At 40.4% G+C, this 16,573-nt stretch overlaps 1 protein-coding gene across 1 annotated transcript in view; it reads right to left on the reverse strand.

Annotated features, from left to right (window-relative positions):
* HIVEP3 (HIVEP zinc finger 3) overlaps positions 1-16,573 on the reverse strand; it is a gene marked incomplete at its 5' end in the record, with an annotated part of 43,257 nt that overhangs the window by 21,157 nt on the left and 5,527 nt on the right. The window contains one exon of the mRNA XM_081334842.1: positions 13,581-13,726. Coding sequence (XP_081190968.1) covers positions 13,581-13,726 — 146 coding nt within the window. The remainder of the gene's footprint in view (positions 1-13,580; positions 13,727-16,573) is intronic.

Below are 16,573 nucleotides of genomic sequence, written 5' to 3' on the forward strand. Positions count from 1 at the left end.
GATCTTCAAACTTGGCAAAGCTGGCTGAGGAATTCTGGGAGTTGAAGTCCACAAGTCATAAAAGGGCCACGTTTGAAGACCCCTGCCATAGAGCAAGCAAATACTGCACAAATGAAATGGGTCATTTTGGCAAAACAAAGGTTTTGTTGTTTTTTCTAATTATCTTCTTAGTATCTTCCCCTTCTGCTTTTTTTTCTGTCATTTTACTGCTTTTCTTTTTTTCCCCTTATGCATACAGTTTGAATAATTTAGGCTGAAATTTGTAAGTGCTCTGTAGTTACAATTACTACTGTTCATATAAAAGTTAATAAAACTATAATTTAAAAAAAAACTTGGATCATGGAGAATCAATAAAACCCAAAGGCTCATCTGAACAGCCTCACCTTATCTGCACAGCCTATCCTGTTGTATAGTTATATATTAAACAGAGTAAACTGGACCTAGTTATTTCTGTTAATGCAGACAATTTTTCTTGAGTAGCTATAAGTTCAAAAAAAGGGGGGTGGGGGTGGGAAGAAAGGAAATGAACTGCTGGGCAGGTTAACTCTGATCGAAAGGCATATTATTCTTTCCTGGCAGATTCAGGTTAAAAATCCAAAGGAAAAAATGTCACAGTAGCCACAATATTGACAACAGTGGCTGATAAGAGTGGATTCCTGCAAATTCAGGCAGCAGACTTGAGAAATTATGCTTACAAATATTGTGCTTTGCTTATTTAAAACGAGGTGGGCTTATAGAAACCCCCAAACCCAACTTTTCACCTGGTTTTCCTTACAGCCAGCCATTCTCAAGCTCTCATTCTCCAAGGCAATTCCAAAGAAGTCATATCACATGAAGAGTGGGAACTCCAGGGTCAGGGAACTTTGCCAAACTGTCTGTTCCCAGATGCTGTATTACACCTACATGCAAGATTGGAGCCACAAACAGCTGGGAAACTTGACAAAACAGGAAAGGAATCCCTTCCAGGCCTTAAATACACACCAAAAGGCCAGGGTTGCTGAGTGAGCATTGAGAAAAAAATGATTCCCATTTTAGTTATGGGGGGAGGGGGGAAATGACATCTTTGGGAGTCTGGCTAGTTCTCTATCCAAATCTTACTGGGGCTATGAAAATTGTCTTTTGGAAGCTCGCCTACCGAGTGATAGAAAATGGAAGCCGAGAGCAAAGCAATGAAAAGACGTAGTTTCTTGCAAAGAAACAACAGAGATTTCAAAGAATTTGGCCCGAGAAAACTTGCCTGTTGGAAATTCTTTTATATATATATGCTTAGTAAACAACGTGTTGTCTGGATTCACCTATTTAACATTAACTTCTTCACTATCAATTAGTTCAATACCGCACAATCCAGTGTTTTTTCCCCTGATCCTCCTTTCTTCCCAAATATGATGAGGATGTTTATATTCAATTTTGTATCTTTTAATGATAGGAAGAATTGTATTTGCGTAGTGTTGGGAAAATGAAAACAATGTGGGAGATTCTTCATCATCATCATCGTCATCATCCCTTTCCTACAAAAAGCTGGCATGAAAGTCTTTCCTGTCCCAGCTTGATATATTCACCACCATCTTGCAAAACAGATTAGGTCAAAAACACAAGGAGAAGATCAAAGAAGATGTCCTCTTTTATGACATTTTATGCATCAAGTGATAATCTTTGATTTGCCCAGAGCTTCTAGGCATTTAAGTACAGTAAACAAAATCTGGTCCTTCTATGTTGTTTGTCCTGTCCTGGGAAATTCGAGCTGCTAGGGTTTTCCCCCTATCAAACCAGACTGTCTGCAACATGCTTCTGCTTAAACTATTTTTAACATAAGAAGGCTTGGTACTGCTTAATGTCAGTATACATAATAGCAACAGGGAAATTATTAAGAATAAAACAGACAATAAAAGATAAAGGAGATGTTTTATAGCGGAGTTTAAATTCTGGAGATTATGATGGTAGGTTGCTATTTCCTTCATCTGGATGAGTTTTCTGACTTCCCAGTCTAGCTCACCATGCCCTCAGAATTCTCTGGGCATGTACTATCCAAGTAGTAACTGGGTCTATGAAGATTCTCAGTCATCCAGGTCATGGTTGTCCCAAAGGTGCTTTTTCAAAAGACAATTGGACTTTGTTTTTCCTTGAAGAGGTTTCACTTCTCATCCAAGAAGCTTCTTCAGTTCTTCAGTCAAAACTGAAGAAGCTTCATGGATGAGAAGCCAAACGTCTGAAAAGGAAAAGCCAAGTCCAGTTGCCTTTTGGAAAAAAACACCTTTGGGACAGGCTTGACCTATGCTGCCACCTGTTGAGCCCTAAACAGATCAAATCATAACAAATGCCAATTCAACAAGCTGAAAACTTATCTGAATTGCATCTGTAAGAACATTCCTTTCTGAATGTGTCAAGGAAGATTCTCAGTCATCCAGGTACAGTTGTCTGAAAACTGAGTCATGGCAACTGAATTTGTTTGTGTTAATTTATAAATAATAATAATAATAATAATAATAATAATAATAATAATAATAATAATAATGAGGAGGAGGAGGAGGAGGAGGAGGAGGAAGGGACCTTGGAGGTCATCTAGTCCAACCCTCTGCTAAGGCAGGAAACCCTATACCATTTCAGACAAATGGCTGTCCAGTCTCTTCTTAAAAACTTCCAGTGTTGGAGCATTCACAGCTTCTGGAGGCAGGTTGTTCCACTGGTTAATTGTTCTAACTGTCAGGAAGTTTCTCCTTAGTTCTAGGTTGCTTCTCTCCTTGATTAGTTTCCATCCGTTGCTTCTTGTCCTGCCTTCAGGCACTTTGGAGAATAGCTTGACTCCCTCTTCTTTGTGGCAGCCCCCGAGATATTGGAACACTGCTATCATGTCAATTTGAGATGTTTCAAAGCAACTCCTCATGCAAGCAGCTTCTTTAGTCAGAGCAAGTTGGTTAAACCGAGTCGTTCGGATGTACCAACTCATCCTGAACCACACATTTTGGGCTTTGTTCCCCAAAATGTGTGGCAATTTTCAGATTCCTTTCCATTCCTGAACTGAATTTAGGAGAAGTTGCTCCCTGTCTCTGCTGCTTCCAGATGCCCTGAAATGTAGCTAGTAGGGATGATAAAACAGTCCAAGGTGAGTAGGGAAGTAAAATAGAAACCCAGGCTGTTTCCATAACCTCAGAGAAAAATGCATAATAGACAAGTGTCTTATGGGGGGAAAAATATGCACCAATGCAAAGGACTGCTAGTCTTCTCCAGCATCTTTTTTTTACATGCTATAATGAAAAGCTCTTGTCAGAAGGGATCTGCCTTGACTGAACCATCTGCATTTTAGACAGAAACCATACAAATGCAGCCCTGGATTACACTCCAGATTTATAATCCAGATGTGACCCTTTGTGTTAACTGTTTTTCAGCAGTGAACCAGACGCAAAGAGTATGGTTACACAGAGTTGACTAGTTGCATAATCCTAGCATCTTTGATCTGGCAGAAATAGACAAGTAGCTGTCACCCACAAGGACCGGAATGCTTGGGAATTAGCAGATATTTTACCATTGTTGCTAAGACACAAGATGTTATATAACATCACCCAGGGGGGAAAAAAGCCAAACTCCAGCAGTTGCCAAATCTCTCTTCTTCCCACTTCAACCAGTGAGACAACTTTTGAGTATTTTGCATCAAATAACCAGCTGGTGGCTCAGAAACTCATTTCTGAGTATTTCTAAAGAACAAATTCCCTCTCAACTTAACAGTATTAGAAGCCACATTCAATCAGGGCATAGCACTAGCAATTGCACTTAAGACTTATATAACCACTTCACACGGCTTTAACAGCCCTCTCTAAGTGGTTTACAAAGTCAGCCTGTTGCCCCCAACAATCTGGGTCCTCATTTTACTGACCTCAGAAGGATGGAAGGCCGAGTCCACCTTGAGCCAGTGAGGATCAAACTCCTGGTAGTGAGCTGAATTAGCTTGCAATACTACATTATAACCACTGTGCCACCCATGGCTCATTGAGCAGGCATACTTGGGCTCACAACTTGCCTAGAATTTAACTGGCTCTATTCTATGTACGGGCAGGCCTTTGAGTCAGTCCTGTTTCAACTAGGCCCTGTTCCAACAACATACTTAACTGAGCCAGGGTGAAGTTAATCTGCTACGGCAGGGGTGTCAAACTGCCGGCCCGCGGGCCGGAGCGTCACGGAGAAACCGTGCCCATCCCATTTTCGGCAATGGGAAAAAGTTCCGTGACGTCGCGAATTTGACATGCCTGTGCTACGGGGACACCCATTAACTGATTAGCTATTTGTTGTTGTTAGCTGCGAAGTCGTGTCCGACCCATCGCGACCCTATGGACAACATTCCTCCAGGCCTTCCTGTCTTCTACCATCTTCTGGAGTCCATTTAAGCTCATGCCTACTGCTTCAGTGACTCCATCCAGCCACCTCATTCTCTGTCGTCCCCTTCTTCTCTTGCCTTCAACCTTTCCCAGCATTAGGCTCTTCTCCAGTGAGTCCTTCCTTCTCATTAGGTGGCCAAGCTATAGCTGGCTCTAAATGTAAAGTGATATAGGCTAACCATATACCTAGCTAACTCATCTGAACTCTACAGGTGTAAGGCTAGGGGTTAATTGGGTGAAACATGTTGTGGAACAGAGTTACTGAGTAGAGAGTAAGTATTCAAAAAGGCAAAATATCCTTGATTTCTACAAGCAAGAATCCCCAGGAAATTATCCAGTTTAGTGTGAAACAGGGTATTTACAAGGTGGATTAAAAACAGTCCATAGTTTGTGGGAAAGAACAAACTTCATGGATTTTACATCAGTATACGTAGTCCTTGACTTATGCCCTTTTGCTTAACAACTATGCCAAGTTATGACACACTCCCCCAAAAGATACTTACAACCCACTTTCCAAGTTACTGCAGTGCCACAGTGATTATTCACCCTTACAATTGACTGCAGGGCCATTGCAGCAGGCTCTCCCACCTATGTCCCACCCACCCCGCTGGGTCTCTGCAGGCTTCCGTCTGCTTCTTGCTCTTTAAGGAGGCTCCATTTGTCTGTACAATCTCCTTAAAAATGGAGCCCCCTACAGGCTCATGACAAACTAATCAAAGAGAGAAGCAACCTAGAACTAAGGAGAAAATTCCTGACAGTTAGAACAATTAACCAGTGGAATCACCTCCCTCCAGAAGCTGTGAATGCTGCAACACTGGAAGTTTTTAAGAGGAGACTGGACAGCCATTTGTCTGAAATGGTATAGGGTTTCCTGCCTGAGCAGGGGGTTGGACTAGATGACCTCCAAAGTCCCTTCCAACTTCAACATCATCATCATCAAATATACTTATTTTTGTTTCCAGACAAATACATGCACTAGATGACCTCCAAGGTCCCTTCCAAATTATTATTATTATTATTATTATTATTATTATTATTATTATTATTATTCATTATCATTATCATTATCATTTACTGCTTGCTCGCACCTGGACATTTTACAGCCCATGGGCCTCATATAACCCATTGGCAGTCCCTCACGGCGTCAGAGAGTTGACAGGGCCATTGGGACATCAGCAGTGGGACAGGGGGGCAGCAGCAGGCCCCAAAACAATCTCAGTTTCTCATGTGGCCCTTTGGGAAAATTAAATGTCCACTCCTGGGCTTGTAGAATAGCGCAAGGTTGCCATGAAGCAGCCCATGTGCTGGTAGTATCTGCTTCTGGGCTTTAGGCTCCCTTGGGTGGCTGGGTGGGAAGCAGGCTGAGGCCTGTGGGGACCCCAAGGAATAGGAATTGGGTCACAGGGTGCCTCAATGTTGGGTAGGAGGCAGGTGGGCCTGGGCCTGAACTAGCTTCCCAGGACCTCCTCAACTCCTGAGATACCCCAGGCTTCACTTAAACATTTGCACATTGGTTTAACAGCCACTTCAGGGAGAGCAGGGGGTGGAAGTCATTAAGCAAGTCCATCTCACTTAATGACCATCACTACTTGCGACTATAATCGGCAGGTTACATTACAGTCATAAGTCAAGAACCACCTGTACCGATACATGTATTGAGAACAATCTTTATGTTGGTTCCACATAAATATTTTAAACATATTGGTAAATTAATGGTCAGATTTTTAGGAAGGAGGTATACCTAGGACAGGGGTAGGCAACCTTGGCTCTTTTATGACTCGTGGACTTCAACTCCTAGAATTCCTGAGCCAGCATGGCTCAGCTTGGAAACCTCTCCATTTCTCCTCAGCATGGCTGGCTCAGGAATTCTGGGAGTTGAAGTCCACGATTCATAAAAGAGCCAAGGTTGCCTGCCCCTGACCTAGGATTTCCTTCTTAAAGTTTCTCTTACACCAATGGTGGTTTTAATTTTTTTAACAATATCAGGCTTATTTCTTAACCTCGATCACGTACTAGCTAGGGGCTGAAATAATGTTGAGTATTTGCCACTGTGGGCTCAGTTCGAGAATTACCATTTAGTATCCTTGCACGTTCTTGGTTTATAATTACATCAGGAATTTGGTTAATTTGTAATTAGTACAGTTAAATAGTAAGACAGGTTTGTGGAAAGCAATTAGGGGTTAACAATGTTAATGTTTTGTTAAACTATATCACCCAAATTTGAAATATTTTAGTCTAAGAAGAACCAGATAGATCAAGAATGGACAGCTGCAAAAAATGGTGATTATGTATTCATGGAAAAATGTTGGTCTCCCAGAGTCTAAAAATTCATTTAACATCTGTCAGCTCACAGCCGTAGAATTAGCTTTGTACCAAAGAAAAGACTAGCCTAGACAATACAGTTCCATGTGGTTTAGGTTTAATTCATTCTTTAAAATGTAATCATAATGATGAAATGTAAGAAAATTGTATTATTTTAATAGCCTGAGAAGGAATGGTTGATTGGGTAGGTGAAATATGTATTCAGTCTTAATGGACTTTTAAATATTTAGGGTTAGAAATAATATAGGTTTGTGGGGTTTTGTTTTTGAGGTTTTAGTTTTGTTCAGGTTGTTTTAAGATTTTCTTTTCGTTGTGGCATTTTTAAACATTTGCTTCCTATCCCCTCACCTCCTTGGGTAGTTCAGATAGGATTTTTTTTTACTTTGTATTTTTTATATAATAGATTTCTTTTTTTTAAGTGTGCCATCTTTCCAAATATTTTTAATGGGACCGAGTTGTATCCTCAGTAATTCAAATTCCCATTTGACATCTAGGATTGTGCAATCTTTCAGACTCAAGATTTTTTTTTCCCACTACTGTTGTTACATGAAAGCTTAATCTATATGGCTATATCTGTCATTTTTATACAAACAGCTATTCTTCACAGCTGAAACTTGTAAGAACTTGGAATACCTTCAATTTTTTAGCCAAGATGAACATGTATTTGTCTGGAAACAAAAGTAAGTATATTTGATGATGATGATAATTGATAAAGTTGGAAGGGTCCTTGGAGGTCATCTAGTCCAACCCCCTGCTCAGGCAGGAAACCTTATACCATTTCAGAGAAATGGCTTTCTAGTCTCTTCTTAAAAACTTCCAGTGTTGGACCATTCACAGCTTCTGGAGGCAGGTTGTTCCACTGATCAATTGTTCTGACTGTCGGGAAGTTTCTCCTTAGTTCTAGGTTGCTTCTCTCCTTGACTAGTTTCCATCCATTGCTTCTTGTCCTGCTTTCTGGTGCTTTGGAGAATAGCTTGAACATAAAACACTGAAAATAAAGAGTCAAGACAAGAAAACCAGCTTAGCAGATCACCCACTCTGATTGTACCTACTTTCACATATCCTTATTTTTCACTACCTGTGCAGAAAATCAAGAGGCTCTTCTTATGCCCTCCACTAAAAGGTAAAATATATGATCTGCCAAGGAAGCAAACAACCCCAGTTCCTGGTCAGCCATTCTTTCCTTCTTGTCCCATACAGTGTATGGCATGCACATAGAAGAATTGCACATCAAACTAAATTTTGCTTGTTTGTTAGAGAAGCCACAATAAGTATGAGGACCCAGATTGTTGGGGGCAATTAAGCTGACTTTGTAATAATGCCGCTTGGGGTGTGTGTGTGTGAAAGCCCTAATAAGCAGGCATATACATAGAATGAAGGTTACTGCTAAGCTTGTAAGCCGCCCTGAGTCTTCGGAGAAGGGCGGGATATAAATGGAATTAAAATAAAAAAAAATAAAATAAAAATAAAAGGTAAAGGTAAAGGTAAAGGTTCCCCCGCACATGCGTGCTAGTCGTTTCCAACTCTAGGGGCCGGTGCTCATCTCCGTTTCAAAGCCGAAGAGCCAGCGCTTGTCCGAGGACGTCTCCGTGGTCATGTGGCCGGCATGACTGGACACCAAAGGTGCACGGAACGCTGTTACCTTCCCACCGTAGTGGTCCCTATTTTTCTACTTGCATTTTTACATGCTTTCGAACTGCTAGGTTGGCAGAAGCTGGGACGAGTAACAGGCGCTCACTCTGCTACGTGGCACTCGGGATTCGACCCGCCAAACTGCCGACCTTCTAATCGACAAACTCAGCGTCCTAACCCACTGAGCCACCACGTCCCTTAAAAAAGTAGGTTCATATACCTGATGAGCAATAAATCATGATGTACAAAGTCTAGTCCAGAAGAAATCTAACAAGCCACATTACTGCTTATGGTGGATAAGTTAACTCAGCAGTCATGACTTTGAACTGGCCCTGGAAGAAACAAGGAGGAGTCAAAGCAGAACAATTACAGCAATGCTTCCTGACTTCAATAAGCTACAGATGGGTGGACTTCAACTCCTAGGTGTCTCCAGCCTATATGTCCACTGCTGAGCATTCTGAAGTTGATTTTATTTATTTGGAACTATCAAAGATAGGCAACACTGACTTGTTTTCTTGATATTTGCCAAGACCCAGTTCTTCTTCAAGGTCTTTTTTTAAGCTTTATCTCTACAAGAGCCTTGGTGGAGCAGTGGGCTAATGCCTCCTTAAGTAACACCAGCTGCCTGCAATTAGTGCAGGTTCGAGTCCCACCAGGCTCAAGGTTGACTCAGCCTTCCATCCTTCCGAGGTAGGTAAAATGAGGACCCAGATTGTTGGGGGCAATTAAGCTGACTTTGTAATAATGCCGCTTGGCGGGGGCCGAAAGCCCTAATAAGCAGGCATATACATAGAATGAAGGCTATTGCTAAGCACATTGGTTTGTGCTTAAATTGTAAGCCGCCCTGAGTCTTCGGAGAAGGGAGGGATATAAATGGGATTAAAATAAAAAATAAAATAAATAAAAATACTTCCAGGATTTTGAGATTCACGCAGACTGTGGGTTCAGAGTTCGAGTCACTCTTTTAATATTATTATTTAGACTGGATTTGGCATTTTTATCCACCTACCAAGTCATTTCTTATCAACAATTTTTAAATCTGGAATGTTCTGTGGCAGATACTTGTCTGATTGAATTCCAAAGCTCAGAATACTTTGGCTTAGTTTTCTATTATATAGTTTATTTTGTGGTCCCACCAGTTTGGAGACAAGTGATATGTCTTGCAAATATTCCAATGTACCACTGCTCTACTTTGTCAAGCCTCTATACTTCCCTCTATATGTCAGGGGTGTCACGCAGAAGCCACACCCACCCCTTTGCCGGCAATGGCAAAACAGTCCCATGATGTCGCGAGTTTGACATGTCTGCTCTATGCTGTTTGCCATGACAGGCCAGGATCCCTGGCTGATCTCTCAAACAAATACAAAATTGGACAAAATACCATTCCTGATTGGCTTTTGTAGTAGAAATACTGATTCTAGTTCTTAAATCAGAGTAAACTAAAGGAAATCAACAGGTTGCTTAGATGTGAAAGTACACAAGCATTTTTGGAAAACGGGAACAACTGGAAGAATACATATTCATGGTAAGCCACAGCTGTTGGATATTCTGGCTTATTATGATGTACAAAGACTCTTTTCGACATCATTTAAATGAGTGAAGTAGTATCTTTCCCCATCTTCTTATGCAGAAAATAAAACCTTAAAAACAAAGCAATTGCACAGAATTTCTATTTTAAACATCCCTTTCTTTAAATGCCATCTACAGGTTCAATTTAGGTAAAAGCTCATAAATCTCTGCTCATTTCTGTTTGTGTTGTGCCCTGCAGATTTGTATTGTCTGCTTTTTTATGCCAAGGGCAACCTGCTCACTTTTCACCAATAGCAATGAAAAAAGGTAATAAAGCAATAAACTTGAGCTTCTAATTTTATGTCTGTAGTTCCACATCTGGCTATTTTTATTAGGAACAGAAAGTTCTACCTAATCAAGTTTTTTTTTAAAAAAAGGAAAAGAGAAAAGTGTTTAATTATATATTGCTTTCTTAGCTCAGCCTATATTTACTTACTTTAAAAAAAACCCATCATATCAGTATGTCCTTCCTGATAAAGCAAACCCTGGAAAACTTATACAGATATTGCATTTTATATTTGGTCTTAAAATGACCACAAAACTCCATCCGCTGGCAATGTTAAAACTTAAGTCTACTGTTTAGACTGTAGATTCATGGACAAAGGTGAACTTTAAAAACTGTACAAGCAGATAGGAAGAAAAGGTCAAAGCTTGCTGGAGAATAATATCAAGTAGAATAACACATTGAGCTACAATAGCATTTGTCTTCACCACCATTGTTAGATCAGCTACAGAAGCTGCTGAAGCTATTATCTTGACTACAAACAGAATAACTAGATTATCATGGTAAACCAAAAATATACAATTGGTTTGGCACAATATGAGAATCCAGCCATTGACAGGGAATAGGTTTCTGTAAAGAAGAGCAGAAGGTGTAAAAAAAAATCACTCAGTATGTACTCAAAAGCAAGGAAACTGTGTTCCTCTTATCAATATTTCACAGCCTTGGGAACTTAAAGATGTACAAACATCAACTCACAGAATTCTGGCTGGAGAATTCTGGGAGTTGAAGTCTATAGAGCTTAAAGTTGTTGAGGTTGAGAAAGACTGCTCTAGACATTGGGGAACTGTCATTCTTGTGACTCCTCACTACTGGTCAACCTTGCTTGGGAGTTATAGTTCAGTAAGGTCCGGAAAGCCCTGGTTCTTTAGCACCAAGAATAACTTGCAGCTTTTATCCCTAAGTCAGGGGTAGGCAACCTTGGTTCTTTTATGACTCATGGACTTCAACTCCCAGAATTCCTGAGTCATAAAAGAACCAAGGTTGCCTAACCCTGCCCTAAGTCAACCAAACTGGTTTTGCACTATTTCCTGGAGATATTGTGGTTGTTGCTAATTCAGTATCTGAGATTTGGTTGTCAGTATTCACTGGAGGATAAACTGGTTGTGGTTCTGATAAGAACTATCAGACAGTGGAGAAAGAAAAGGAGGGGGGGGAAATCCCTTCCATTTGATCTAATCTTTGGCAAGGATTAGAACTTCTCTCTTCCAAGAATCCCAAGCTTCAAAGTTTTCAGTTTGAAAATTTTCAAATTAAAAATGCTTCATATCTCCTTCACTTTCTGTCTGATCAAAAACCCAAAATGGAGATATGAACATTTTTGGTGGCAAACTACTACCAATACATTATGGCATCATTATAGTTTGGGCTCATAATCTTGTATTAATATCTGGAGCTATATTAAATTTTTCAAGAGCAGTCAGTGGTATCTCTTTGTATGCATGTTAAACATCATGCAGCCACTGGAATAATCTATTTTGAATGGTAAAATATCCACATCTGGATAAGAAATCAGAAAGTAAAGCCTTTAGGATTTCATGGGAAAGAATGAGATCAAACTGTCAGAGGAAACAGTAAACGCAAACATATATACACACTCACAGAGAGAGACAGAGAGAAATTCAGAACTAAACAAAAATAAACCCCAAAATAAAAAAAAATCTTACGTGTGAATATATTTTCCTTCCCTCATCTGCGATGAGCCTTACAGCTATAATTAAAGGATAACCCATTCTGGAAATCATAATCTCATGCAGGTCTGTATCCTATCCTACCCTGCAGAAAACTCTAATTCATTAGGCATTATTGGTGGTTGGGGGGGTGGTTTAAAATAAAACAATTAACTCCTATGAGAGAGAAAAAGAAAGTAGGAAATAACTGTTAGAAGTCAATACTTAATGATCTACAATGTTCAGAATGCTTATTTGGTGAAATCTGAAAGTCTAGGCAGACAGGCATGCACACACACACACAAAAACATATGTTCATGTAAATATACAAAATATGTCTGAACTCAATGTCCGTGGAGATTCTCAGTCATCCAGATCATGGTTGTCCCAAAAGTGCTTTTCAAAAGGCAACTGGACTTTGGTTTTGGTTTTTGTTTTTTTCTTGAAGAGGTTTTGTTTCTCATCCAAGAACTGAAGAAGCTTCTTAGATGAGAAGTGAAATGTCTTCAAAAAACAAACAAACAAAGGACTCAGTTGGATCAAGTCACTTATTGCAGCACTAATTCTAGAACTACACCGGTTGTTTTCTACAGGCTGAACCATCACCCAACTCACATCTCTTCTAAGCATTTGGGGGGAGTTTCTGGGTTTGAAAAATAATAGGTAGATCTTCAATTTAGCTGAACTGGCAAGAAGTCAAGGTTATTGTTATTTTCTTCTCGGCGCTCTCTCTACTTCCAATTATATGGCTGCAACGTATAAAATAAATAAGATGAAAATTAAAGTAGGGGCCACTTCAACATTAAACCCTCCAATCTAGAGCATCAGATCGAAGCACAGAAAAAAAGTCTTTATCTAAGGAAAGAGGGCCAGGGCTAGAAATTGGACTACACATAATCCTCGACTTACAACAGTTTGTTTAGTGACCATTCAAACTTACAACGGCACTGGAAAAAGTGACTTATGACTTGTTTTTCACACTTAAGAGTGTTGCAGTATCTTTATGGCCACAGAATCAACGTTTGGACGTTTGGCAACTGACTCATATTTATGACGGTGTCCCAGGGTCATGTGATTCCCCTTTTGTAACCATCTGGCAAGCAAAGTCAATGGGGAAGCCAGATTCACTAAAGTGTGTTACTGACATAACAACTGCAGTGATTGACTTAACTTTGGCAAGAAAGATCATAAAACGGGGCAAAACTCTTTTAAAAAGAAATTTTGGGCTCAGTTGTGGTCGTAAGTCGAGGACTAAATGTACAACATTATACACAAACAAGCAACAGAACATTTGCACAAGATTTGTACGTACATTATTTTGGACAGTCAGCCATAGGTGAAACTGTGATGAGCACATGTGATTTATCTTTCTAGCATCAAACTCTTATCCAATCTACTGAGATACTTGAAACAACAAAACCCAACTCAAATCTTCTGGAAAAAGTCAGATAATCCAGCCCCAATCAATTCTTCCATTGCTGCACAGGTAAAATTTCAGAAAATGAGAAACAGGTCTACTGTTCTTGAAACCCGAAGCTACTTACCTGGCATATGAGTTGCTAGAGCTCAGGACCATAACAGTGATGAGAGAAACAGAGAGGAAAGTAAAAAAAACACAACCTAAGCCTAACTGGAGCTAATAAGGGACACCATTGCATTTTCCTCCAAGAGTTGTTTTTAGAATCAAAAGCTTCCCCTCCATCAAACACCACGGAATATGAGAACAACACAAATACTCACCCTCCTTCAAAGATCTTGATCCTGGTTGGTTCTCCTCGCTTGGTTACAGGAATGTCACCTTCAGTTTTTCCTCTTTTATCCCTTTCCTTATTGGTTTGCATTGCATCTTTCTGGCCTTCACTGAGAAGGAGTGAGGGCAGATGGACCTATCTCCCCCCCCAAAAAAATCAAAGCAATTTATTATTCTTTTTTTAAAAAAAAGAAAAGAAAAAGAAAAAAAAAAGAGGAGGAAAAGAAGGAAGGCTGGTCACAAACCCCTTGCTTCAACCTCTTCTTGTGAATTAAAGAGTGGGCAGCTGTTTCTGGCATGGGCTGCACTAAAATCAAATTCGGTGCCCTCTCTGTTTAAAGTAGCTTTAAGGATCTTTCAGGGAAACGAAGCGCAATGAGTAGTAGAGAGTAAGTTGTACCTTAACTGCGCTTTGAGCTGTACTCCAAGGGTTCCAACCCTTGGTTATATTAAATGTGGGCCGCTGTCGGTTGCTTCAGTTTCTAAAGCAGGGGTGGGTAACCATGGTAACCTTTTTATGACTCGTGGAACTTCAATTCCCAAAAATGGCTGGCTCAGGAATTCTGGGAATTGAAGTCCACAAGTCACAAAAGGGCCATGGTTCCCCACTCCTGTTCTAAAGGGACACAGGATGTCCATCTCTGTTAAAAGTTTTGGGTGATCCATTCTGGAGCATGGAAATACCAATACTAAAATAAAATAAATAATTAAAAGGAAAAGTCTAGTATTACTAAATGAGACAGGGCAATTATGTATGTTTTGCCAAGAAAGGTCAGCCACGTATAAAAGTAATCTGAAATCTCAAGAACAACATTCCTGGAATTAATCTATGGATTCGGGACTAAATCCTCAGCAGTAGCATCCTCCAACTCATAAGAATGGACCAAGCCCAGTTATATGTTTTTTATTGGATATGATTTCTCTGCGGGAATAAAGGAGCAAGCTTCTCTCACTTTCCTTCCATGGCCCCTTAAAATCTACTCCAGAGGATCCCACGGTCATCAGAATGGATTTTGGAGTTTTGCTGGGAATGAGAAGCGGGTTGGGTGAGGAGGGCACAGGGGAGCACAAAGTTCTATTGTGCTACCAAAAGTCTGGTTTGATGCTCTATTCCAGGGGTCTTCAGACTTGGCCCTTTTATGACTTGTGGACTTCAACTCCCAAAATTCCTCAGCCAGGCACGCTGGCTGAGGAATTCTGGGAGTTGGAGTCCACAAGTCATACAAGGGCCAAGTTTGAAGACCCCTGCTCTATTCCATCCATTATCACCTAACCAGCCAATGAGAAGTTAAAGAAGAACAAACGCGTAACCGGTGCCAAGGAATCTCTGCAGTCAGTTAGATAATTGTTTTAACAGGACAGAGGAAAGAGGTTATATGACTGGAACTATTTTCCAAAACATGAATCTGGTTTTCATCTAAAAAAATTTTTTAGTCTGCTTTCAAGTTAAACAGTCTGACTCGACAATCACCCCAACATTATGCCAAAAAACCACCCTCTTTGACCCTGCAGGTGTTTCTGAGTATTCCAGCCTTCTTTTCATCTTGTGGCTGACTGCTTCGTGTTGCTTTCAGCCCAAACACCAAAGCTTTTCTCCAGAGTAAACATGAAACGCTATGATTTTTATATAACTCTGTAAGATGTTACATTTACTCCTATGCTATGTCAGCCTCTGCTAAGCAACACGCAGTCTTGGATCCAGACTCCTTCATCATACCTCAAAGCATTTTAAGACCATAAAATCCCACCAAGCTCCTGTGATGAGACGTTCAGTGAAAATATTAAAACATTAACATGATCTGCTCTTTTCTAAGGAGTACTAAGAGTTGTATGCATAAAATAATACAAAGCACTATACTTTTTACTTCTGCTTCTCTTGACAGAAGTCACTGTAATGGTCATTTTAATTTAGCAGCCTTCCAAGGCTCATCACCAAAGATTGCCACATTCCAGACAAATGCAGTGAATCTCCCTGGCCCAAACCACCAAACTATAATCATTTCCAAGTTTGATCAGACATTACTAATTTCAGGGCTCAACTCTCCCTACAACCAGTCTTTTTTGTTCATTGTTCTTTGCATGATTTCACTTTTTAGTGGAGCCCTCAACCCCTCCGAGGTAGATTCAATCAATGATCCGTCTGGCATGGAATCGATTTCATTGCTACCGTAAAACATGTGATTTTACATACTGCACAAGAACAGTGAAGGTTTCTGAAAAGTGTCCATGCTTATCTTGCATAAGTTGCCATTTACCCGGGGCGCCCCATTTAGGAAGTCTTCTATGACTTCTATTAACAACGACTTGCAACCCAACTCACCGCAGCCAACTCACTGTGGCCAACTCACTATCACCAACTCACCAGAGCCAACTCACAGCGGGGCAACTCACAGTTCAATTTAATTATTTTAAATAAATAAAAAATATTTTCACTTTTGTCATTCGTATTTCATTTGGTCCCTCCTTTTGTATCCTTTAATGATTCTATTCCACCCTTTCTCTGATATTAGTGTAACTTTTGTCCTGCGGCAAGCTGGCCATGGCTAGTTGTCCTTTGGCTAGTTGGCTACAGCCAGGTAGTCCGGCAAGTTGGCTGTGGTGAGTTGGCCATAGCGAATTGGCCCTGGTGAATTGCCATAAATCCATTGAACTGACTTCAGGAGCAGCTGCATTCAGTTTTCTCTGAACTGGGTGATATATTAGCTTGCCTATTTCTATCAATTTTGTTGTGCGGAATAGTAAAGCTCACTAGCTGAAATCTGAAATGAGTAAGTTGCTAGCTGAAATCTAGCAACTTCCAAAGAGGAAGCTTCCACACACTAGTCACTCACAGTATTGGGAATAGACAGTGTACAAATGACTCGGCACTGGGGCGCTCACTAGGAAGCAAGGCATTTAATACAATTTCCATGGCAAGGATTGATTCTACAATTTGACCTGGGCAGCAAAGCCAACAAGGAAGTGCATCCAAAGCCCATTCCTT

The sequence above is a fragment of the Vipera berus genome (genome assembly GCF_964194415.1).
Source record: "Vipera berus genome assembly, chromosome: 9".
NCBI lineage: Eukaryota > Metazoa > Chordata > Lepidosauria > Squamata > Viperidae > Vipera > Vipera berus.